We start from the raw sequence: 26,191 nt of genomic DNA, 5'->3' as shown, positions 1-26,191 counted from the left end.
AGTGTTACTATTAGCCTCGACTTAATTTTCTTCGTGCAGTTAGTCCCGTTTTGAAAGATAAAATCTACCGTCCCTTACTGAATTAATACGGGACACGATTTGTCCCATAATTCTGTGCACACCCTGCTCGACTATTTAAACTATGTTTTCACCTGTCAATTAAAAATAATAGGGGACACTCGACAATTCTTCCTCACCGGGATTAAGTTGGACAACAGAAATAATTATGAAAGAGGACATTCATACGATTACCTTTTCTTCTTTTTGTGTTTTCATTTGGGGAGGGGAATAATATATAAATAAATCATGTTTGAGTCCATTTAAGTTTCCTTTAGTTCGATCTCCTGCTGGTGTCAGTAGAGACACAGAGTCAGACCTTTTATTTTGTCTACCCCCTCTAACCAACATTAAGTAATTACTGTAGCTTTTGAATTTAACTCACAACTAGGCTTTAAAGGTGAGCTGACTGTTATACTTTTTAATCTTTGGACTTGGGTGAAGGTATCAAGTCAAAAGGCTCATGTCCAAGTAAAGTCAGGAGTCACTGGTGTTAAAGTGCAAGTCAAGCTGCAAGGTAACTGTTTTCATAGTGGTCCACGAGGAAGAATCAGAAAATACTTAACTGAGGTTTTTCCATTCATCAGAACATTTAAGATCGTAACCTGCTCGGTTCTCTTTTCAATGGCTTTAAAAGGGTCTCACTCACAAAAAAAGATTGGCTTTTGGGGGAGCCATGAATTTATATTATTCATGTTTATTCATTATCATTATTATATTTATATTTAATTGTTTATAGTATTTACCTTTTATACTTATGCGTCTAATTACTCTGCATTTTTATATATTTTATATTCTTTATTATGCACCAATACACCAAGCCAAATTCCTCGTATGTGAAAACCTACTTGCCAATAAAACCTATTCTGTTTCTGATTCTGAATGTGCTCGCATACTGCTTGAAAAATACACTATCAATATATTTGTATTCATACAGAGAACATTTAGCTTGAGACGATAAAGACACAGACACATGATTCACCATTACAACATTTTTTAAATCGCTCTCCACTGAGAAACAATAAAAAAGCTAAAGCATGGTGGGCAAACAATGGTTTGTGTTACACTGTTAAACAGACCAGAGCGAGGCTGCATCTCATGACTTTTATGGACCAACAGCCTCAGATGTTGTTCTCATGGAAAAATATAGCGGGGTAACTTTTCAACAGAAGGAAGAGACAACAGACCACCTTGAACTTTCAAAACACAGTTACAAAGTGCTTTACAAAACCCAATAAAAGACAAAGCAATAAAACAAGATAAATGCTATAAAAAACAGAATATACGTAACACAGTAAAACACACAATAATAAAGCAGTTAAAATCACGGTTATCATAAGTGTTGCAGCTCTCAAAGAATCTGTCACCTTTGTGAATTAATCTAGACCCCGAGCTGGAGGTGCGAGAGGCTTTTTTTTCATTGATGCCAGAGAGCAAGGAACTGCTATAATCTAAATGACTTATGAATGCATGAATAACAGTTTCCAGATGTTTGTTGGAAAGGAATAGTCTGATCCCGGAGATATTTCTGAGATGGTGGAAGCTGGATTGAACTACTGAATTTACGTGTTTGTTTAAACTGAGGGTTTGATTAAAAAAAATGACACCAAGATTTCTGCAATGTGAAGTTATTGAGTCGGACAGAGAACCAAGCCTGTTTGATATTTGAACATTTGCACTATCATGTCCTGTGATCAATATCTCTGTCTTGTCAGCACTAAGCTGCACAAAGTTTTGTGACAACCACTTTTAAATGTCATGAAGGCAAATTTAGCAGGTTAGTCATGTTTTGATAGTAATTTGTTGGATCACAGCTTAAATAGATTTGAGTATCATCTGCATACAAATGGAAACTGATATTATGTATGTGTATAACATGCTCAAGAGGGAGCATTTAAATTTAAAAGAGAATCGGACCTAGCACTGACCCCTGAGGCACCCCACAATAGACATCAGTTGCACCAAGCCTGGCGTCGACAATACCCATACACCCAGTCATCTCTCTAAATATCACAATAAGTCATGTCAGACTGTAGAACAGACAGCTGACATAGAGATTCCTCATCATCACTCTCCACAGTTTCTTCCTTTTGCCTCAGCTGAAGTTCAGCACTCTGGAGAGGCATGGATCCACCTCACGGAGAGCAGCGATCAGAACTGAGCAGGCTTCAGCTCCCTTTCTTATCACTGTGTCGATCACGTCTCGTGCTTTGTCTGCTCTGGTTTTTGTTCTGGCTGACTGAACTTCAGCATCATTGATCACGCGGTACTGAAGAAGTTTATCCAGAAGCTGGTTCAGAACAGGTTCAGACACTCTGTTCAGAAACTGCGTCCGAACTGAGAATAGTTTCTCGTCAGCTGGGACACTGTCCTCTGCTGGGACACCTGTCTGTGGAACTTCCCCTCTTGGAGCTGAAAGATATCCAGATCATTTTTTTATCAACCAACAATCACTTTTAAACAGAGATCTCTCAAAAATGACAAAATTGTAAAGTTAAACGGAAATTAAATGTCGTGTTTTGGTTTCCTTCAGCAACATATCTGCTCTGTAAATCACTTTTTGTTTTATCCTGTGAGAAATAAAGGAGAAGTTTATATTTGTTGTCCCCAACATTCAAGCCCTTCTGTGTGGAGTTTGCATGTTCTCCCCGTGTCAGCGTGGGTTTCCTCCAGGTGCTCCAGCTTCCTCCCACAGTCCAAAGACATGCAGGTTAACTGGTGACTCTAAATTGTCCGTAGGTGTGAATGTGAGTGTGAATGGTTGTCTGTCTCTATGTGTCAGCCCTGTGATAGTCTGGTGACCTGTCCAGGGTGAACCCTGCCTCTCACCCAATGTCAACTGGGATAGGCTAAATAAAGAATAATATGAGATGAAGCAAATATGGAGGTCTCTGAATGTGCATGAAAGCTACACATATCTTTTCGAATCCGGTCTATTGCTGGGGTGTAACCTCTGACATCAGTTGAAGGGCTGCTGCAGAACAGTGAAGTCTACCTGTCAGTAAAACGTGACGTCTCCAGACCTCTTTCCGCTCATGGTCCTGCACCATCAAAGTCACTCTGTCTGTGTTTGTCGACAGGAAAACTTCAAATGTTGGATGGAAATTTGGTCCATGCCTTGACTGAAACGCTTCATGCTGAAAACCAGAAGCAACGCGTCATTTTCGTTCTCTTTTAAAAATGCAGCCCAAATATTGTATTCATGATCATTGTGTTTCAAAGCATTGGGAGTGCACAAGAGACCTGACTTACCTCAGGCTGTATTGTGAAGCCCTCAGGTTCACAGTGGACACTGTAACTTTGACCAAAGCTGAGATGACAGTTAGAGGAGATCTTGATATGCTCAGCACCTCCTTGTTGGTCCATAACCTTCAGTAAAAGGACATTATTATAAGTTTAGTTCATGCTCAGATAGTCAGGACAATTCTTTTTATAGAGAGCATTTAAGAACACTCTATCCAAGAAATGCCACCTCATCATGGTGGAGGGGTTTTTGTGTCCCTGTGATCCTGTGGGAGCTGTGAGGTCAGGGCAGAGGCTCCTGGTAGGGTCTCCCAAAGCAAAGTGGTCCCAGGGGAGGTGTCAGACTAAGAGTGATTTAAAGACCCCATATGAATCGGCAAAAAAGGAGTTGTTGCACTGGGGCCCCCTCCTGGAGCCAGACCTGGAAGGGGAGCATTGGCCTTGGCGTAGTGACCCCTGGCATCTTAGACTGACTCTATGGATATGAAACTCATCTCTCTGGCAGGTAAGGAACTGGAGCTGGTGCGGGAGGTGAAGCGGTACCAACTAGTTATAGTTAGTTTCACCTTCACACAAAGCACTGGTACTAGACCTGAACTCCTGGAGAGGGGCTGGACAGGTGTGGGGAAACTCAAAAGTTCCCGTCTTGGTGCACCTGTGTGGGATTTTGGTTGTTGTGTGGTGCACCAAACAGCAGTTCAGAGTACCTGGCCATCTTGAAGTCTCTGAGTGGAGTGAGTGACTGGGAGAGATACCATCTGGGGACTCTATAGTTCTACTGAGGTACTCACGTGGGCAATGTTAGATAAACCTGGAGGGGGGTGATTGGGAAGAATACCCCAGGATGGATGGATGGATGGATGGATGCATGGAAAAATAACAAATGCTGACTGATATGCTTTACACAGGTGAGAATTAGAGTCGATTAAAAGCATAATTACGAAGATATACTGTAAGTAATTTAAAAGAAAACACTGAATAAATAGTAAGTAGTAAGTAAGTATCAAGAATGACAGTGGCAGACGGAAATACAGAAAAAGAAAAACTAAAAATGAAAGCATAAACTGAAGATTTACAGTTCGGATTGATTTAGATTTTTAAATCAGCATAAGAAGGTTCAATAAAAGGAGCTCAAGTTTGGGCTGATGGTGAGCACATATGACAAATAGCTTTACCTCCTGTAGAGGGATGTTGTCCTGCAGCAGAAATACATCCAGTACTCGATGCCCTAAGTACGGAGGTCGGAGGAACAGCAGAACTTGGCCATTTATTGGCAGTGAGATGTTCAGAAACCTTGTGATGTAATCCCAGACCAGGCCGAAGGCAGAGAGGTTTGGGACCTTCACAACCACATGAGTGTCTGTAATCTCCAGTGGCTCCAAGATGCTCATTCCATCGTCAGTGACGTGGACAACAGACAACAGGCCATCAATGAGCAACGCTGTGAAAGCAAAGAGCTGTTAAGCTTTTTGTATTGCAGCTAGAACAGGTTAAGGCCAACCTAATTAATTTCCACTTGAGTTCTATGTTGAAATCAATCTTTTGTTATTAACTCTTGAGCCTCGAAAGGATGTGCGGGTTCACCTCTATCTTATTTATCATCTGTCTATCTATGTATATAGCCATGTCTTTACCATCCTTTGTTTCACAGTGCGGGAGGTGGAGCTGACAGACGGCAGCAGCCTCAGAACACTTGATTTCAAACAGCGGCCCTGCAGCTGTCTTGCCAGCTGGCTGGAGGAGGCTCTCATCCCATTGGACAGTCCTGTACAGCAGAACCGCCTCCTGAGCCATAACAAACACCAGTCCTGTCAAATCACACTGGAACACACCTGGACCAGGACACCTGAACCTGTGGGACACAAAAGAGTTGAATAAATACGACAAGCATTTATTAGCCTGTAAAGTAACCCTTCAGACATGGTACCTAGACCCTAGATCCATTTAGCATTACCACTGCAAATGGTACTCTTAAATGTGGGCGGGATTGTTGTCACTTTACCATTTTGCAGCAGCAGCCTGGTAAAGATAGATCTTACGTAGAACCCTGTAGCGACTTAAATTCAACACAGAGTGCCAGGTTCTGATCCTGGACTACCCTCCTGCTCTGAGTCCCGCCAGATCAACACACCTTAGTCCCGTTTCCACCAAATACTTTCGGTGTGGTACCTTTGGAACTAAAAGTAACCTTTCAGACATGGTACTCAGTCCCTGGGTCTGTTTAGTGTTTCCACCACAGACAGTCCTCTTAAATGTGGGCGGGGTTGTTGTCACTCACTGCTCCGTCCAGCGCTCGCTGTATTTCCTCATCAGCGGTGACACAGATGGAAGTCTGCACCTGGTTTATCGTCCACAGAACGAGGCTGCACGCCCACATTTTCACAACAAAATAGAACAGGCTGCAGTGAGAGTCTCTCTCCATTAGCCTGGTTCCAGACCATGGACCCCGCCCACTCATCTGAGTAGGCTTGCATCTCTGGTCTGGCATACTGCAATGAATTTGCGATTTATCTCATCCAAACGATGGACGGACCAATGAACGCCGGGGGTCTAGCGATTAGCCAATCAGCGCCACGCTGATGTCAAGCTGTACGCCGGTGGGTAACTGGTGAGGATAGCAACAATGGCGACCGCTACAGATCCTACAGACCACATTAACGATGCTATCGAGGTATTTCACCACTACTCGCGTTAATGGAGGACCAAATTAAGGAAGCTGTTAAACTGGATTTAACGGCGACGCAGCTGGGCGTGCACGACGACGGAGACATTTTAAACGGGCAATGCTTGCTTGTTTTCGGCACCCCCGAGGCATGGATACTAATGATGTCAGATTCTGGGTGAGTCGTTGATCTCTACTGATTGGTTAGGGAAAAATCAAATTCCCTCCCCCTTGTAAATCGCCTTCAATGAAGGCGATGTCAGTCTGACACTCAGGCTATCTCTCCATGGGATATTTAAAAATAGCAGCTTTGTGCATTTAGTCCTTCTCAGGCAAGCTCAGGAGTTTAGTGTTGCTGTAGCCCACAGGAACGATGCCTCACTACGTTTTTTTTTCTCTGAGTGTAGATTTAAATTAGAATATATGCAGTTCACGTAATCCAGTAGAACTTAATATATATTTTTAAACACTGGAAGATCCACTCATTACTAAAAGTGTCTGTCATCCAAGAGAGACAAGAAAAACTGATGGAACGGTCAAAGTTGTCATATTAAAATTTAAGGTGTGCTGATGGATTTCCATTGTCAGCTCATGCATTGAGTAACATTACAAGTTAATGTTCCACCTTAAAAGTCACCGGCAGTCGGCCCAGTGAATGAAGTTATTTTTTCTCAGACTCCAGCTGCTGTGAGAGGCAGCAAAACATCCTTTCATTTTATAGTTACAGTTTACTAATAAAACTCTCCACAGTATGAACAGTGGTTACATGAGCCTCGAAACCAGACACAACTCAGCCCTGAGCAGAGTGAGCGTCCTCTACTGACCAATCAGACTGCAGTGTTCACAGCTCCACCTTTTAGTACCAGATCTGTGTGCTAGGTACCCCAACAGAGGGGGGACCAAACATGGGGACGCTAAGGAACGCTTCTGTTGGTACCATCCACAACCTTTCACAGTGGAAACAGAAAAAATGCATACCGAACTGAACTGGACTGCTTGATGGAAACGGGGCTTTAGTCATATGATCTGTTTTCACTGACAGGTTTTCATCTGCAGTGCAGGGCAACTGATTGTAGTGTAAGGTGTGATTGACGCAGGCATGCTGCCTTTCAATAGAGCAGGGATTGGTTCAGTTCAATTAAAAGAAGTGTTATTAACATGGAAAACACATTTTCCTGGCCAAAGCAAATGTGAAATAAAAACAAAAATTGTATGTACTGTAGGTAAAGATCTACCGCAATCTGGTTTATAGACACGTTGCTGCTGATTGGGTACAACTCTGACAAACCCACCAAAAACAAAAACGTTTTTAAAATATCAATTTTTAAAAAATATCTGTATAGTTATAGACAAGGCCTTAAAGGAATTACCTGTATGCAGATTCAGTTGTGTGTTCGGGTGAGAAAGATAATGGAGCCTGGAAATAAGAAAGGCACAAAGATATCATGGAAATCAAAGTTCAGTTCAAGTTCAGTGAACACAAGAAACAATTCTCGGACCCCTGTTTGCTGTGTATTATCTGGTGTTGAAACCTCAACAAATGTACTTCACACTGAACAACTGCTCCTCTCTAACCTTTTTGTCATCCTCGGCAAAGTTTGTTTTCACGTCAGGTTTGACATCAGAGTCGTCTGATGGAGAGAAGAAGTGAAAGAGAACAATAATGCAAACTTGACTGTGGGTGAGAAACTTCAGCAGCCCAAATTCTTGAATATTTTCCAAACGTTCTAACAAAAAACGAAAAGAGGAATATTTTGCTGTATGGAGAGGACATGTTCATTCTAAGATCAGATTTTAATAGCTTGGTGACTCAGGGTCATTGTTCAGTACTCACATATTTTGTGCTTCTTAGCTCTGAACACCTTGCCACTGATCCTGTAGGGACAAACACAATTCCAACAGTTATAGATTAAATCTAGAATAAATGTTTGTTCTGTGAGCTGTAGAGTCCTGACACGAGTCAAGTGATCTGATGCTTTGCATCTCATCACATCGTCACCACAAAAACTACAACTGACTGCAGACATTCATGTCCTGAGCCTGCATTAAAGGAAATAACTAGTCATTGGTCTTAATACGAAAAAGCATCACAGGAAAACCAAAAAAACAACCTTTTTTACTCAACTGTAAAATCCCACATTTCTGTTAAAAGTTGCAACTGTCTGTAAAATGTTTCTTGGCTTTGAATTGTCAGCTTGCATTTCATCATTTGTGGAACAAAGAAAATAAACATGAGATGAAAGATAAGGAGAAAACCACTTATTTGTTGTGCTGGGCTAGGATACCCCTAGATGGTAGAACTGGTAACACATTAACATCCCTGTGTTTATTACAATAGTGCTGAGCCCACATGGACTAAGCCGGCCCCCTTACTTACCTCAGAGTCTCCAGCCTACAGTCTGGATTCTCTACACAAGAAGAGAGTAGCTTCACTCCTTGTTCTTTGCCCCAGCTGTCACTCAGGTCCAGCTCTCTCAGACAGAAGGGGTTGGACTCCAGAGCTGAGGCCAAAGAAACAAAGCCGATCTCTGACAAATGGCAGCGCCACAGTCTGAATGGAGAATAAATGACATCACGTGTCAGTATGCCCTGAGCATAGCATGAACCAAATCATGTGTTAAAACTGCCTGTAGCATGCAATGGTTATAGTTCAATGTGACCCATTCATTTACATTATGTTCAAAATAAAACTAGAATTAGTGCCTCAAGGTTGTATGACTCAATGCACCAGACAAGCTGCAGTTACAGTTTTCATCCATATCTACAAAAACATGGATGCTTCACATACATCTTCCCCCCAACAGCACAAAGATCTACACAATCAGCACAGTTTCAAGGTGGACACCCAAGACTTGTGTCACAATTCAGTATCTGACCAAATGCCCTTCTGTTCCGAAGATGTGATGTTGAATAATGCCCAGTAAAGTGTTTTTGCAGAATATTATGATGTAACTGTAAAGTTGACCTCTAACCTTTAAGATATAAAATGTTGTCAGATCATCATTTTATCCTTTTAAACATTTGTGTGAAATTTTGTTATAATCAGTGTATGAATTCCTGAGTTATGGCCAAGTATATGTTTTGTGAGGTCACAGTGACCTTGAACGTTAAACCTCAAACACAAAATTCTAATCAGTTTATACTTGATTCAAAGTAGACGTTTGTGCCAAATTTGAAGAAATGCCCTCAAGGCGTTCTTGGGATATCATGTTTACAAGACTGGGATGACTGGACGGACGAACAACCCAAAAACATGTTGCCTCCAGTCACAGCTATCACTGGTGCCGAGCCATAAAAACTATATTTGGATCACAAGTATTCAACTTTATTTGACCAAGGTCTCTAACTACCTTTGTTTTGAAAGACAAAGAAGTTTGAATGTCTCAGTTATTTAATACTGTGGAAAAAAACAACCCAAGTTGGTTTCTCCACATACAGTGGTATGCAAAAGTTTGGGCAACTCTGGTCAAAATTTTTCTACTGTGAATGGTGAATTAAGTAGAAGATGAACTGATCTCCAAAAAGCATGAAGCTAAAGATGAAACATGACTTTCAACATTATAAGCAAGATCAGTGTATTGTTTTTGTTCTGAACAAGTTCAGAGTGAAAAAACAAAAGGAGCACTGTGCAAAAGTTTAGGCACCCCAAGACATTTGAGCTCTCAGACAACTTTTCCCAGGGACTCAGACCTTAATGAGCTTGTTAGGGCTCTGGCTTGTTCACTGTAATCGTTAGGAAAGGCCAGGTGATGCTAATTTCAAAGCTTTATAAATACTCCGACTCTTGAAACCTTGTCCCAACAACCAGCAGCCATGGGCTCCTCTACACAGCTGTCTAGCACTCTGAAAACTAAAATAACTGATGAAGACTAGAAGAAGACAGCAAAGTGTTTTCAGGGAGCTGTTTCCTCAGTTGGTCATGTCAGTAAGAAATGACAGTTAACAGGAACTGTGGAGGTCAAGCTGAAAACTCTCTGAGAGAGCTGCTCGTAGGATTGTTAGAAAGGCAAATCAAAACCCCTGTTTGACTGCAAAAGACCCACAGAAAGATTTATCAGACTCTGGAGTGGTGGTGCACTGTTCTACTGTGCAGACACACCTGGACAAATATGAGCTTCATGGAAGAGTCATCAGAAGAAAACCTTTCCTGTGTCCTCACCACAAAATGCAGCGTCAGAAGTTTGCAAAGGAACATCTGAACAAGCCTGATGCTTTTTGGAAACAAGTCCTGTGGACTGATGAAGGTAAAATAGAGCCTTTTGGACACAATGAGCAAAGGTATGTTTGGAGAACAATCTGTTAAACACGGGGGTGGATGGATGATGCTTTGGGCTTGTGTTGCAGCCAGTGGCACAGGGAACATTTCACAGGTAGAAGGAAGAATGGATTCAGTTAAATTCCAGCAAATTCTGGAAGCAAACATCACAGCATCTGTAAAAAGCTGAAGATGAAGAGAGGATGGCTTCTACAACAGGACAGTGGGTGCGGTTACATGATAGCTTCTCATTCGGAATGAAATAAATCTGAATGAAATCATTCGGAATTAAAGTGTTTCCAGGTAGTTTACATGGGAAATATTCATTCCGAATGAGGGTTTACACGGGAGATCAGTTTAATCGCCTTTATTCAGGTCTGTGCAAGGTTTGGGGCAGGGAAGGTTTCTGATTGGATAGGGGGCGGGGCGGATGTTACATGTTTACGTTTACCAGAAGAAAACACTGTAGTCCTCGCTCCGGATAACAAGATGCTTGACGACGCCGTTCTTAGTGCCTTTTTCGGGCGTGTTTTGCTTATATTCTTGAAGCAGCAGTACGACAACAACCTTGTTCTGCTAATGCTTCATTTGTTGAGGAGGAGAAGGGAGGTAGAAAGTCGGAGAAGGGAGATAGAAGACCGTGCTGTGGAGAACGGAAACCGGTGAGTGCAACAAGTCCGACTGCTTTATCTCAGCCCGTTGCTATGCACGCTATATACGTCATCGCGCCAGAAGGGCAAGGAAACGAGCATGCGCAGAAAGACCAGAATGAATTTAAAGAGGAATGAGTGTATACATGCACACAAAATTCTTTCATTCGGAATGACAAACGGAATAAACCACCCCCTTTAATCGGATTTAATTTTCAATCGGAATGACCGTTTACATGACCACTTTTAATCGGAATGGCCTTTCATTCTGATTAAAAGTGGAATTAAACTGTGCATGTAAACGTACTGACTGACCCTAAACACACCTCCAAATCCACAATGGACGACCTCAAGAGGAGCAAGCTGAAGGTTTTGCCATGACCCTCACAGTCCCCCGACCTAAACATCATTAAACATCTGTGGATAGAGCTCAAAGAGCAGAGCATGAAGACGGTCCAAGAATCTCACAGAGCTAGAAGCCTTTTGCAGGAAGAATGAGTGAAAATCCTCCAAACAAGAACTGAAATACTCTTGAAGTTCTCTTGCTTAAAATATTGAATAAGGGTGTCTTCTTTAACTTCATGCCTTTTGGAAATCAGTTCATTCTTTACTTATTTAACCACTCTCAGTAAACACATTTTGACCAGGGGTGGCCAAATTTTTGCATGCCACCGTGTAACACAAATAATGTTGACTTGAATTTATTTAAAACTAAATGATACCAGAATCAAAGGGTGGTCAATGAGCTCTTCAGTGCTAATGTGGAATGTACTTGGGATAAAAGGAAGAAAAGAAAAGTAGATTTCGGCTGTTTTCATCAACACAGTGTGCAAATTAACAGTAACTTTCCTAAATAATAATAATAAGAATTTGTTTGTTTATTTGTTTGTCACATGACATTAATCATATAACTAATAATGTTTTGTATGTTGTCACAAGGACAGACCTAAAGAATGATGAACTGACCCCAGACGCTCCAGTCTACAGTGTGGACTCTTCAGAAAATCACTCAGCAGTTTCACTCCTGAATGCGTCAGGTCGTTCTCACTCAGGTCCAGCTCTCTCAGATGGGAGGGGTTGGACTTCAGGGCTGAGGCCAGAGAAACACAGCTGTTCGCTGACAAACTGCATGAACTCAGTCTGAATAAAGAATCAATGATTTAAATTAAAAATAATTTATTATCCTATCAGACAAGTTTTAAGATATGTAGCTCAAAGTAACTATTCCATAATCAATGAGCTTTGCCCTAAAATGAGCAGAGTCATTTTGTCATTCACAGGATCTCAGAATCAAATTTAATGCCAAGCCGATTTTTGCCTTAGTACAACTTTATAGATGTAAGTTGTGTTTGTATACAAATGAGGTTTATTTGTTAATTAAACAAGATCTACAGTAGTAGCAATGACCTGACCCCAGACTCTCCAGTTTACAGTGTGGACTCTTCAGAAAATCACACAGCAGCTTCACTCCTGAATGCTTCAGGTAGTTGTCACTCAGGTCCAGCTCTCTCAGATGGGAAGGGTTGGACTTCAGAGCTGAGGCCACGGAAGCAAAGCCGATCTCTGACAAACTGCAGGATCTCAAACTAAATAAAGATTAAAGCATGTAGGTAAAACATCATTCATAATCCCATCAGATCTTTAAGGTGTTAAGTATGTAGCTCACCAAAACTGTGTCCTTATCAGTGAGCTTTTCCCTAAAACAAGTAGTGACTTTGTCATTTTGTTACTGTGGATAATCATCATCAGACCTCTATGTTATTATTTGTGAAAACACATTGAAATTAATGGAAACCAAGGACATCTTTCTACTTCAGCAAACTTTATCAATTTGAAACAAATATTAGGTCAGATCATCTTTTCTGTCTTAGAAAGTAGGTTGAGTGAAAATTGGGTTAAGAAACTTGAGTTTGTTAACCCTGAGATGAGGGAAACTCTGAGTTTTCTGTTCCAGACAGAGAATAGACCGAGCCACCTTGACATCGCGCTAACAACAACAGTCACATGTTTTGAATTGTGGAGAAATGTAAAATCAGCAAACTTGCTTCTGTTGTCATTTTCAGCCGTAACTGTAACTCTTACAGAGTCAAACACATAGTTGACAAGACTAGGTCAAATCCTAGTATATGGCGTATCGGCGTATGGACTTGATGTGCAAGGTACCTGGTGTGTTGGTTGGTGATGTTCTGGTACGCCGTGTCAAGTTCTGGCTGTTTCATTTTTCAAAATACACTTGTGTTGTTCCGAACAGTTTGCATACAATCTCATTCAAAATAAATCGGTATAACACCATAAACTGACTTTTTTTTTTTTTTCCTTTAACAACAATCACATGTGGTCGTGTTTAGGAAAAAAGAACAGGGTTTAGCTTTACGATTTCACAGGAAGTGAACACCAGCCTCCAAGGTGAAAGTTGGTGATCGTTGGACCCATCCACCACCCCTCCCATCTTGTTCCGCTGCGTTTCCCTCTGATGCCGCCAGGTGCCTTAAACTCTAACGCCAACTGGTCGTGTATCACGCTGACAAGGACCGCTATTTTCATCAGTGTCTGACGCCCAAAGTCACTGACCAAGCGCAGGATTTCAATGACACTGGAGTGAGACCAGGTTGGTCTTTTACAATGGTGGCCTATAAAGAAAATTATTTCTGGGCCACATGATTTTTTAAATTTTTTTTTTGTTTGTTTTTTGCTGCAATACTGCAGATGGCCACTGGGAAAAATTTGCTGCAAGGCTAAGCAGCTTTCCTGAGGGCCTGAGGCTGATGTGGAAGTCAGGGTTGTCCTCTTTCCCTTGTCAAAAAGCCAATGGCATATTTCCATTCCCAAAACTGTCACTATCTACACAGTACTAAATGAGACAGATAATCTGTGAAAAAAAGTCTGATAGTCTGATTGCAATTTGCAAGTTTTCAATCTCAGGATCATTAAACTCAGAGTTCCGGGTTAAAGTCAGAGTTTCTTAAACCTGGTTTCTGACCCAGGCTCCTGATCTTCTGGATTCAGGTGTGACCAAAAGTTATAAGCATACATTTACTTAAACAACCAACAGTTTATTTTCCACAGCTCTTCCACAGGTATCTGTTGAGACTTCGGACTAAATTTGGTACAAGAACAATGAAAAAATGGACAAAAGATCAATTATAAATGTATGGATGTAGCTACTGTAAGTTATGTTTGTACATAAATTACGTTCTACTGTTAATTGAACGAGAAAGTCTTTGAACTGACCCCAGAGTCTTCAGTCTGCAGTGTGGACTCTTCAGAAAATCACACAGCAGCTTCACTCCTGCACCCTGCAGGTGGTTGTTACTCAGTTCCAGCTCTCTCAGATGGGAGGGGTTGGACTTCAGGGCTGAGACCAGAGAAACAAAGTTGATTCCTGACAAATGGCAGCTCCACAATCTGAATAAAGAATGAAGGATAAAGATAAAAACAAAATTATTAGAAACAGTTAGATCTGCTCGTGTTTTAAATGTATAGCTCAACATAACTGTGTTCTGGTCAATGAGCTGTTCCCTGAAATGAGTGGCGTGACCTTTTTAGTCTGTTTTTGTGTTTTTGTTTATTATAATGCCGGCAATGATGTAGATAAAAATCCATTTATAATTCATCATCAGATCTTCAACAACCTTATTCATACCCTCCACACACTCTACAGCCTCACACTGACATCATGTTCACTGACTGATGGTCCATGATCTGAGTGTGTGGAAGCTGAGCTGCCCTGTTAAAATTTCATTTCTGTACTTTTTGTTACTCTATCAATGGTTTGTTTGGAAAGACAGAACGTTTCTGAAAGGGTTGAAATTTCTTTGTGCTCAGGCAAATTCCAAAAATGTATGAATGCAAAACCTTGGTCAAGGATTTGAATTCAATATATACCAAAAAATAAAAATAAAAATACGCCCCAGTCGGTGAACTGACCTCAGCGCCTCAAGTTTACAGTTTGGACTCTCTAGTCCAGCAGACAGCAGCTTCACTTCTGAATCCTGCAGCTTGTTCTCACTCAGGTTCAGCTCTCTCAGATGGGAGGGGTTGGACTTCAAAGCTGAGGCCACAACTTCACAGTGAGGCTCTGAGAGTCTACAGCCAGTAAGTCTGCAACGACACATTTATTACAAAACATGTGAGAGCACTTTATGTTTATGACAAAAATTGGACATTAGGGGTGTGCCATATCATATCGTTCACCATAATATTTAATCTGATGGGGCGTTGGTGGCTTAGTGGTAGTGTCACCACTGATGAGGAAATACAGCGAGTGCTGGACAGAGCAGTGACTGACAACAACCCCACCCACATTTAAGAGGACTGTCTGAACAGACCGAGGGTCTAGGTACCATGTCTGAAGGATTACTTTTGGTTCCAAAGGTACCATATCGAAAGTGTTTGGTGGAAACGGGACTTAAGTGTGCTGATCTGGTGAGGACTCAGAGCAAGAAGGTAGTCTATGATCAGAACCTGGCTTGCTCTGGTTGAATTTAAGTCGCTACGGGACACTACATAAGGTCTACTACTACAACTACTATTCTACTGTGATTTATAATTGTAATCACATCTGGACTTACACTGCCTTTCTGCAGTTCCTCACAGCTGGAATCAGTTTCAGACGTCCCTGGTCTGATGTGTTGTACGTACTCAGGTCAAATTCATCCAGAACCTCCTCTGACATCTGTAACATGTAGGCCAGAGCTGAGCAGTGGACCACAGAGAGTTCTTTCTCTGATCTGTTCCCTGACATCAGGAACTCTTGGATCTCCTGATGTACCGAGTCGTCGTTCATCTCCATCATACAGTGGAAGATGTTGATGCCTCTGTCAGGAGAGATCTCATACACGTTCATCTTCTTCAGGTTGTTGATGGCTCTCTGGATGATTTCTGGACTGTTGTCTGTCTGACCCAGCAGGCCTCCTAAGAGTCTCTGGTTTGATTCGAGAGCGAGGCCATGGAGAAAGCGGACAAACAGGTCCAGGTGCCCGTTCTTACTTTGGAGGGATTTTTTCATGGCAGTTTTCAGGAAGTCATCCAGGGATGGGTAATCAGGATCATTGCCATCACTGTTGTCCTTGTCCATGGCACCCCGCAAGAAGTCACCCAGGGATCGGTAATTATTCCAGTCTTTCCCCAGGAAGTCCTTGAGTACCTCGGTCTTCCTGTTGGTGTAACAGTGGAACAGGTAGACTGCGGCCAGAAACTCCTGAACGCTCAGATGAACAAAGCAGTAGACTGTTTTCTGGAAGATCACACACTCTCTTTTGAAGATCTCTGTACAAAGTCCTGAGTACACCGAGGCCTCTGTGACATTAAGACCACAGTGCTCCAGGTCTTCTTGGTAGAACATGATGTTTCCTTTCACCAGCTGTTCAAACGCCAGCCTCCCCAGCTTCAGAAGAACTTCCCTGTCAGCCTCCGTCAGCTCCTGCTGACTTGTCTCATGTTCCTCATCATACTTCTTCCTCTTCCTCTTTGTCTGAACCAGCAGGAAGTGTGAGTACAGCTCAGTCAGGGTCTTGGGCAGCTCTCCTCTCTGCTCTGTAGTCAACATGTGATCCAGAACTGTAGCAGTGATCCAGCAGAAGACTGGGATTAGACACATGATGTGGAGGCTCCTGGATGTCTTGATGTGTGAGATGATTCTGCTGGACTGCTCTTCATCACTGACTCTCTTCCTGAAGTACTCCTCCTTCTGGGCGTCAGTGAAGCCTCGTACTTCTGTTACCCTGTCAACACATGCAGGAGGGATCTGATTGGCTGCTGCAGGTCGGGAAGTTATCCAGACGAGCCGAGGAAGCAGCTTCCCCTTGATGAGGTTTGTCAACAGCACGTTGACTGATGACTTCTGTGTGACATCAGTCACAACCTCATTGTTGTGGAAATCCAGAGACAGTCTGCTTTCATCCAGGCCGTCAAAGATGAACATAACTTTACAGACAGCGAGCTCCTCTGCTGTGACCTTCTGTAATGTTGGATGGAAAACACAGAGCAGAGTGAGAAGACTGAACTTCTCATCTTTGATCAAGTTCAGCTCCCTGAATGAAAACGGAATCACCAGACTGACATCTTGGTTTTCCAAACCCTCGGCCCAGTCCAGAGTGAACTTCTGCACTGAGAAGGTTTTTCCAACGCCAGAGACGCCGTTCGTCAAAACGACTCTGATGTGTCCCTGTTGGTCAGGTAAGGCTTTAAAGATGTCATGACACTTGATTGGAGTGTCATGGAGGGTCTTTATCCTGTGGGCTGTCTCAAGCTGCTTCACCTCATGTTGGGTATTAATCTCTTCACTCTGTCCCTCTGTGATGTAGAGCTCAGTGTAGATCCTGTTGAGGAGGGTTTCACTTCCTGTTTCATCGGTTCCCTCAGTCACACGGTCACATCTCCTCTTCAGACTGATCTTATGTTCATCTAAAACCTTCTGCAGACCACTGTCTGCTGAGAGAGAAGGAAAAGTGTGAGACTGAAGAAGATGGTTTTCAGAATCTGGTGAAGAAAATAAATCAATAAACAAAAAATAGAAAGGGTTTTAAATATTAGGATTTTCATAAATGTCTTAAAGTCTGTGATGTACATGACGACAAATAAATCAAGACATAGGTGTGGACATTTCCAGTCACTTCTCTGTCAGCTCCACTAAATTTGTGCTAAATTTATGCTCTTTTGTCTATTTTGCAAGTTGGTGGTGCTTTTTGAGGTTGGCTTTGGATGGTGGTGATGTGTGCCTATGAGTCACTCACTGGGATGAAGAAATCAAATCACAAGTAAAGTCTCTGTCTGCCGACTTCTAGCGGGGTCTGCCCATTGGTCCGACAATCCATTGGTCCGACATCCCATTGTTCCGACCACGTTAAACCCATTGTTCCAAAGTCCCGTTGTTTTTCCGAAATCATCATGATGCCCTGTGGTTAAGGTCTGGTTAGGTTTAGGCACAAAAACCACTTGGTTAGGGTTAGGAAAAGATCATGGTGTGGGTTAAAATGAAAAAGAAAGTGACAAACACATAAGCTGTGAGCCTGCTTCGCCTCAAGCCTTTCCCAGCTGACCCAGAGCCGGTCGCGGTGCACCATCAAGGTAGAAATACGCCTGCCAGGAGCCGTTCAGCACCGCGGAGAGCTCCCCACACAACCCCGACCCCAGAGTTAATAACAGGAGATTATGGTGTTTCACTCTCTCCTCTCTATGGCACTTGTATCTCGACCAGTAGCCTACTTTTGTTGCGTTTGCTGATTCTCTATGGTACACAAATACAGTATAGCCTAGTATAATCACATATCGGAACAACGGGACATCAGACCAATGGGCTGTCGGAACAATGACATAGCGCCCTTCTAGCTAGCTACCTACTAGCTAGCCAGGTTGATGTTTTCAAATGTAAACATCACTAAATATCAATGAAAGATGGAGAAGATGGCACCAGCTGAGCAAGCAGCCTGCTGGCCATTGTACAGGTGTTGGAAAATACATTGGATGACCTCCATGCTGCATCAGTTACCAACAGGATATCAGGAATTGTAAATCCTGGACAGCACCTTTCAACCAGGTGATTCTTTTCCTATATGCAGATCTGACAGACTAGAGGACTGTGGTGAGAGAAGGAGAGGAGTTGTGGCTTTATGGTGAATAAGGACTGGTGTGACGGTGGGAATGTAACGTGCTGTCCTGTTCCTGCTGCCGATCACTGCTATAGACGGTTCAGAGGTGGCTGCACGTGTTCATGAGGAGCGACCATGCTGCCCTTTTGTTGAGGTTGGGATGTGTGGACAGTTAAATCATTGCATAGTCACAAACCATAGATTGCCAGAACCATCCGGAAACATGGGCAATTATACAGCAGCAGCCAACGATGTGAGAGGACACAAAAAAGGACTGAATCAGCGCACCAGTTAAAAGAGATGATGGGGTCACATTTCACTGGTTGTGCCTTGTATAATTCCATGTGACAAATAAATGATTGATTGATTCATGAGAAGAACCCTCTTTTCAGACATGATGGCATCAGGCTGTGGCTAAAGAGGTTGAACCACACATCCACTAATGGGAAGATCGGAGGTTTGATCTAGTCTGCATGCTGAAGGGTTTTATGGCAAGATACTGAACTGTGCATATGAATGTTTGACTGATGAGTGGTGGTACCTTGTGTGGTAGCATCAGCCACCAGCGCATTAATGAGTGTGTGAAGGGGTGAGCGTAACATGTAGTGTAAAAGTGCTAAAAATGGTTGGGAGATTATAAAAGCGCTATACAAGTGCAAGTTCATTAACCATCAGAAGGCAGATGTACAGACTTACGTTGTACAGGGCTGGTCTGACTGACACTACACAGGGGACAGAAGGAGTCTTCTGATGAAGCAGACTGGTCCCAGTACAAGGTGATGCACTGACTGCAGAACCAGTGTCCGCAGCTGGTAGAGAGTGGATCCTTCAGGACGTCCTGACATAAAGTACAGAAGGACGGCTGCTCCTCCACAGAAACATCCCTCCTCTTCCACTCCTCTCTGTGGAGATGAATAGATTATTTATTATACATTACATTAGTGTTGACCAACCTGAGGCTCAGCAACTTTCCCTGTTCTCATTCCCAACTCATCAGATACCACATGTTTTGTCAGTGATTTTAGCATCAGAGCTGATACAAAATGGTACCTTTTGTTGCAGTATGATACTCTGTGGGGTGGCGTCAGTTTATAATGCCACCAGATAGCACCAGTTTGAAATGCCACACATGGCAAAGTAATTGTCACAGTTATGCATTCTTAAAATCTTACAACAACATTAATTTAAGTAATAATAATAATAATAATAATAATAACGGTTATTGTGGAGCAATACTTTGTAAGTATATTTGAATTTATGATAGTATATGTATGTGACAATAATAATCATATGTGTATAATAACAGTAGAAGTATGACTAATAATAACAGCAGTAGCAGGAGGCATCAGGCAGGACCACGGCAGCAGCACAACCACCACACACCATCCAGGTGTAGCCGTAATACGAGGTAACCTGCCTGACAGTGGAGAACAAAGGCTCCAGAGAAGAAGCTGAGTTAGTGACATGCAGTAGAGCCAAGTTAGCAAGATGCAGTAGGATGTGAATGTTAGCAAATGAGGAAGAACCAACTTTTCAGAAATTGAGGGGAGAGAGAGAGAGAGAGAGAGAGAGAGAGAGAGAGAGAGAGAGAGAGAAGGAGACAAGGTGTATTATAGGAGGTCCCCCAGCAGACTAGGCCTAAGTCAGCCTAACTAGGGGCTGGTACAAGGCAAGCCTGAGCCAGCCCTAATTATAAGCTTTATCAAAGAGGAAAGTCTTAAGTCTAGTCTTAAATGTGGAGACGGTGTCTGCCTCACGGACTGTAACAGGAAGATGTTTCCACAGAAGAGGAGCCTGATAGCTGAAGGCTCTGGCTCCTGTTAAAAGACAAATATTGGGGCGTTGGTGGCTTAGTGGTAGAGCAGGCGCCCCATTTACAAGGCTGTTGCCGCAGCGGCCCGAGTTTGACTCCAGCCTGTGGCCCTTTGCTGCATGTCACTCCCTCTCTCTCTACCCCCTTCACACTTGTCTGTCCTATCCATTAAAGGCTGAAAATGCCCCAAAAAATATCTTTAAAAAAAAGACAAATCTTGATCAAATGTTACTCCAAGGTTTCTTACATTAGTGCTAGAGGCCAGAGCAATGCCATCAAGAGAAACTATGTCATCAGATAAAGAGTCTCTGAGTTGTTTCGGGCCAAGAACAATAACTTCAGTTTTGTCTGAATTTAACATCAGGAAATTGGTGCTCATCCAGGTTTTTATGTCTTTAAGGCATTTTTGAAGTTTAGTTAATTGATTACTTTCTTCTGGCTTCATAGATAAATACAACTGTGTATCATCCGCATAACAATGGAAATTTACAGAGTGATTTCTAATGATGTTACCTAAAGGAAGCATATATAGAGTGAATAGGATTGGTCCGAGCATAGAGCCTTGCGGAACTCCAAAACAAACTTTAGTACGTAAGGATGATTCATCATGAACATTACACATAAAGTGGCTGGTAAGTGTAGTGTAGTAATTATACCCATAAAGAAAAAGATTCGTCCTGTGTATTTGAATTCATTCTTATTCTTAAGACCTTATTGCTGTGGGGGGAAAAGCTGTGTTTGAGTCTGTTTGTCTTGGTTTTGAATCATCCTGAGGACAGATGGTATCCTGGGTGAGTACAGTCTTTGATGATGGCCGAGGCTCTACTGAGGTAGCGGGTGCTAGCAGCTTCTTCTAGGAAAGGAAGGGGACAGCCAGTGTTTTTTTGTGCTGTGTTTATTACCCTCTGCAGAGCCTTTTTGTCTGCTGCTGTACAGCCGGCATACCAGACTGTAATGCAGGGTACTCTCAATAGAAGCACGATAGAATGTCGCCAGCAGCTGTTTGTACAGACAGTTTCTTTTCAAAAGCCTCAGGAAGGGCACGCATTGCTGAGTTTTTTTGACAGCTCCATTTTAACTTATATAAGAACAATATAATTTAGACACCAAATGTATTAAATATATTTCAAAAGCAGAAGAATTAAATGATCTAAGCTTCCATTTAGTCAACATCCCCACAGTGTCTCATGACAGGAGAGAATACTGTGTGAACTTGATGTTGAATTTGTTTCTGGTCCAGAAAAGCATCAGTGACATTCGATCACTGCTGAACCACAATGGTGACAGTAGGCTCTAAATATTGAATTTGGCCTTGATCACACAGGAAGCATTTAATAGGTTGCAAAACACAAGCCGCACCACGCTGCCTTTTTTTAAAAATTAAATGATGATCACCACCACCACCACCACATCACGTCCTTACACTAACCCTCCTGTTTTAACAGTAACTAGTGTGTAGTTCAAAATGTCAGTTAAAATGTTGAGGCAGAGGGTACTGTCTGTAGCTCTGGTTGAGGGTGAGAGGCTGTCAGCAGATAAACAGAGATCTGTGTGGGTACATGAGACCCTAAAAAAGAGGCTGGATCATGGGGAGTACCACCAGTTGGTCCAGGAGCTTCTCCTCCATCATGGACGTTTCCTATGGATGTTTTTACTCAGCTTTATTATTTGTAACCCACACAAGACAATCTACAAATATGTACAGTGATCCACAAATATTTCACGATCCACAAACATGTCTTTTTATATTTGTGTTGTGTCAAGTCATATCCACAAAAATACAGCGGGATTTGCAAATGTGCAGAACTTAATCTGTAAACACGTACTTTAATTTCAAATAAAAATATGACAGGTTTTACAAATATAAAGAGTTTCACCACAGCAAATACAGTCATGTTTACGCATCTGTGGATCCATTTTTACACATGAAACTGGTTTTGCACATTTTGTTTGTGGGTCATGTGACATTTGTGACTTCCCTCCTGTGTATCATAATTTCGTTTGTTGCAGTTACTCGCAACATCAGCAGTTAGCAACATTCCTCACACCAGATAACTGTACTAAGTAGGCTAAAACAAAGAGCCTATTGAGCATTTGCATTCTAAAGAATAACAACAACTGGACACAAAAACAGAAGTCAGCCGCTATTACTTTGTTTCCAGAGAGCGTGGTGAATTCATGCCTTTAAGTATGAGCACATATTTCTTTTTATGTTAAATGTTTGAAATAAAAATGGATCATTTGTAAGGATAATATTATCACGATGCTAATTTTCAGTAGTGCATCAATGGTAATTCCCATTATGTGTTAGCATCAAGCTAATTGACTAATTTGACACAGGGTTGCAGTGGTGGAAGAAGCACAGATCTTATACTCAGGTAAAAGTGCAAGAAAAACAAAAAGTACTCATCATGCAGAACAGTCTGTTTCAGATCAAATAAAACTGCTGATGCATTAATGTGTTCATCACTTTAATGCAAAGGCTGGTAAATATGGGCCTTTTGTTTGCAGTTAGCAATCAAGTCTTATGTTTATCCATCATAATTTATTTGTTCATTATATATATTTTTAGTCTGAATCTGCAGTTTGCAGTGGTGGTGGAAGGTAACAAAGTACATTTAGACGCCACTAAATCCTCCTGAATCTGACACACTGGACCTTTAATTAAAAAAATAATAATCAAAATAGAAGTCTTCACAACTAACCTGAAGACAGCCAAGGGTGTTGAGTTATATCTATTGATGTTTTACGCCACAGCTTCACTTCACTGTTCTCCATAATGTAAAATCACATTATAATATTCCATAATTACTCATAAACCAAAGTTTATGTTTTTTAAAGGTAAAATTCTTTTTTTGTTCTTCAAATGTGCGGCGTTTCTACTTTCACACCACACTCCTTTGAAAAATATTTAATATTTCCCCTCTCAGAGCTAAGCACACACACCTCAACTATAAAATACAATTTATTTTTTTAATCTTCATAATCCACTCTTTAAATCAGCATGGATCAATTCCACTGAAGACAAGTTTCCCAAACAGAAAATGTTACTGCTTAAACTTTACCTGTAAGTGAAATAGGGTGCTGCTAAGTGTAGTAAAAGCAAGCCAAATTGGAAAACAACTGAATTAGATGCAGGGATAATATTCATAAGAAGTGAATGAGGAGAAATAAAACCTGATAGATTTTTAAGCAGAGTTTGGTTTGCAACACTAGCTGACGAAGAATGCTGCTTTTATCTAGCAGCAAAAAAATATTCTATACGTTTAAACAAAGAGGAAACACTTCTCATGTTTCGGGGACTTTTTTGATGTACTTGTACTTTACTTAAATATTTCCATGTTGTGCTACTTTGCTCTTCTACTCCATTACATCTGAGAGGGAAATATTTTACTTTCCAGCACCTTACATTTATGTGATACATTTAAATACTAGTCAAACTGCAGATTAGTGCCAACAAGTGATCAACTGTCTGTTTGTACTGCAAAGTTTAAAGAAGAGCTTTGCTGTAGTTAATTACAGTTTGTTATCTTACAATATAATGACAAAAACTCTGTGGGTGTGTCTGTTCCAGGTTTTTCTCCTCACTGACTTGGTCAATCCATGTGAAATTTGGCACAGTGGTAGAGGGTCATGGGAGGATGCCAATGAAGCAATATTACATCAATTGGCCAAAGGGGGGCGCTATAGCAACCCATTGAAATGTCAAACTTTGAATGGGCATATCTCATGCCCCGTATGTGGTAGAGACATGAAACTTTGCACAGAGATGCCTCTCCTCATGAGGAACACATTTGCCTCAAGAACCCATAACTTCCGCTTATATAGATTTTCCGCCATTTTGAATTTTTTGAAAAACACTTCAAATGGATCTCTTCCTAGGAAGTTTGAGCGATCTGCATGAAACTGGGTGAACATAATCTAGGGAGCAATATCTAAAGTTCCCTCTTGGCAAAAGTTGGAAAACTTCCTAAAACTGAGCTTCTATAAGGCAATGAATATTGCGGAGGGCGTGGCTCATCACATAAAAGTGTATAACATCTCAAGGGTTTCACCCATCACCACGCAACTTTGCAGGCATATGACCACACATAATCTGAGGGGACCCCTCCATTATTGACGCCATCAAACAAAATGGGGGCGCTAGAGAGCTCATTTCTTATCTAGGCCTAACCGCTATATGGATTTTTACTAAACTTGGTAGATATATAGAACAGGACGCCTCAAGGTGACTGGAGAAATTTAACTCTAATTGGCAACTAGGTGGCTTTGTTCTCCATGTACAAAACAAAGCATTTATACTAAATAACATTTATCTATAAAGAGGACTTTTACAGCCTAAAAGCATCAAAGACCATTCAGACATCCTCTCACACCTGGAGCACATCAAACTGTGGCAGCAGATTACAAACTTTTCAACAGTAGTGTAAATATGTGGCTCTTCTAATTACATCCTGATGTTAATTTACACCATAAATAGAGACAATGGGCCTCATACAGGAAACAATGTACGATCAGAGGTGCTTCATATTTTGTTAGTACCCACTGATATCTGGGATATCACCAGTGTTTTCTTATTCTTGTTCTTCTTTGGAAAGAGAACATTTATCAAGTGGTGAACTGAATCGTCCTCAGGTCAGTGAACCTTAAAAACAGTTTCTTACTTTGTTGCTGAGGGTCCAGGCTCATAACTGAAGTCTTCAGGCATGTCTGTGTAAAGTTCCTCAGAGGGACAGCTGGAGACTGGAGACACTAACGTGTCCTCCCCATCATCCAATTCACTCATCTTCTCAAGTGTGAGAGGTAAACCAGCAGCACTGGAGACACAGACACAGTATGTAAAGTTTATTTTACATTATTCAAACCATGAGTATTTTCTAGTTATCAAGATTTTGAACTTTGACCAGATTAAATATAACAAACAAGTCAAAGTTCAGACAGTGGCTAATCTCTGCTGCCGATGTGTCACATGAGGAGTAAAAGACTCAAAAACAGGAAAAGACTCTAGCCTGCTGATTTCATATCTGTAACAGTATAAAAGACTAAGCAATTGATTTGGAGAAAAAAATCTGCAGATTAATCAATAATTGGAGTGATTTTAATTTGCAGATTTATTATCAACACTTACCTTGTCTCAGACAGTTTTCTCCTCTGCTCAGCTGAGTGTACGTCGGATAGACTGACTTCCTACTTTCGCGTCCTTCCTATTCACACTGCCTCTCTTCCTGTCAAAATGAGCTTTACTAGCCAAGTGTGTATGTTTGTGTGTGTGTGTGTGTGTGTGTGTGTGTGTGTGTGTGTGTGTGTGTGTGTGTGTGTGTGTGTGTGTGTGTGTGTGTGTGTGTGTGTGTGTGTGTTCCCATACAGTAATAAAGCTCTTTTTTTCTATGTTCTCAAAGTTACACACAGTTCAGAGAACAATTTACAGGTAGATGGAAACAGACAGACAGCTAGAAAACAAGGACAACAAAGATGGTGAAATAATCATTTAACTGTAATGTTCATACAGAGACCGAAACAACAGAGGTGGGGGACTCGACACTGATGAAAGACTCAACTTGACTTTGACTCGGTTTTCATGACTTGAGACTTGAATTTGAATTGAGACAGATGACTTGACTTTTTTATTTAATATTTGTATTTTTCTAGAGGAGAAGTTACTTTTGTTTTTAAAATATGATGATGCATATATTGCAGCGGGGGAGGTCCCACCAGCTGTTATTCATGTCCACACTACTACAGCTTTCTCCTTCTACCCACAGCTCTGTCCTCCTGTCCACAGCTTTGTCACCTCCACAGCTCTGACCTCCTGCCCACAGCTTTGTCACCTCCACAGCTCTGTCCCCATGCCCACAGCTCTGTCCTTCTGCCCACAGCTCTGTCCCCATGCCCACAGCTCTGTCCCCCTGCCCACAGCTCTGT

At 41.7% G+C, this 26,191-nt stretch overlaps 1 protein-coding gene across 4 annotated transcripts; it reads right to left on the bottom strand.

Moving 5' to 3' along the window:
• Positions 1 to 1,034: 1,034 nt before the first annotated feature.
• LOC125893894 (NLR family CARD domain-containing protein 3-like) lies at positions 1,035 to 25,433 on the bottom strand. Of its 4 annotated transcripts, none has more exons than XM_049584869.1 (17): positions 25,398 to 25,433; positions 24,934 to 25,086; positions 19,126 to 19,358; positions 15,439 to 17,296; positions 14,795 to 14,968; positions 14,099 to 14,272; positions 12,280 to 12,453; positions 11,834 to 12,007; positions 8,340 to 8,513; positions 7,797 to 7,837; positions 7,538 to 7,593; positions 7,333 to 7,379; positions 4,935 to 5,152; positions 4,476 to 4,741; positions 3,310 to 3,426; positions 3,053 to 3,194; positions 1,035 to 2,469 (listed from the first exon to the last, which is right to left on the bottom strand). In XM_049584869.1, exons 2-17 carry the CDS (start codon positions 25,053 to 25,055, stop codon positions 2,153 to 2,155), a joined length of 4,287 nt encoding a protein of 1,428 aa, XP_049440826.1. In that variant the 5' UTR covers positions 25,056 to 25,086; positions 25,398 to 25,433; the 3' UTR covers positions 1,035 to 2,152. The 4 variants fall into 4 exon arrangements, with proteins under 4 accessions (XP_049440826.1, XP_049440825.1, XP_049440827.1 ...); XM_049584868.1 differs by having other exon boundaries at positions 15,439 to 17,347; positions 19,153 to 19,358; XM_049584870.1 differs by having other exon boundaries at positions 15,439 to 17,299; positions 19,153 to 19,358.
• Positions 25,434 to 26,191: the final 758 nt, after the last annotated feature.

The sequence above is a fragment of the Epinephelus fuscoguttatus genome, linkage group LG8, assembly GCF_011397635.1.
Source record: "Epinephelus fuscoguttatus linkage group LG8, E.fuscoguttatus.final_Chr_v1".
In the NCBI taxonomy this organism is placed as follows: Eukaryota; Metazoa; Chordata; class Actinopteri; order Perciformes; family Serranidae; genus Epinephelus; species Epinephelus fuscoguttatus.
The sequence above is the reverse complement of the archived record's forward strand: the minus strand, read 5'-3'. Positions and strand labels throughout refer to the sequence as shown.

What these genes read in the sequence shown, in the direction of transcription:
- LOC125893894 (XM_049584868.1), bottom strand. Translation starts at nt 25,055, where the DNA reads ATGAGTGAATTGGATGATGGGGAGGACACGTTAGTGTCTCCAGTCTCC. An exon ending in TCAGACCAGCCCTGTACAAC is followed by an intron (nt 17,348 to 19,152) that starts GTAAGTCTGTAC and finishes TTTCTTCACCAG; the next exon opens with ATTCTGAAAACCATCTTCTT. An exon ending in ACAACATCCCTCTACAGGAG is followed by an intron (nt 3,427 to 4,475) that starts GTAAAGCTATTT and finishes CTTTTACTGAAG; the next exon opens with GTTATGGACCAACAAGGAGG.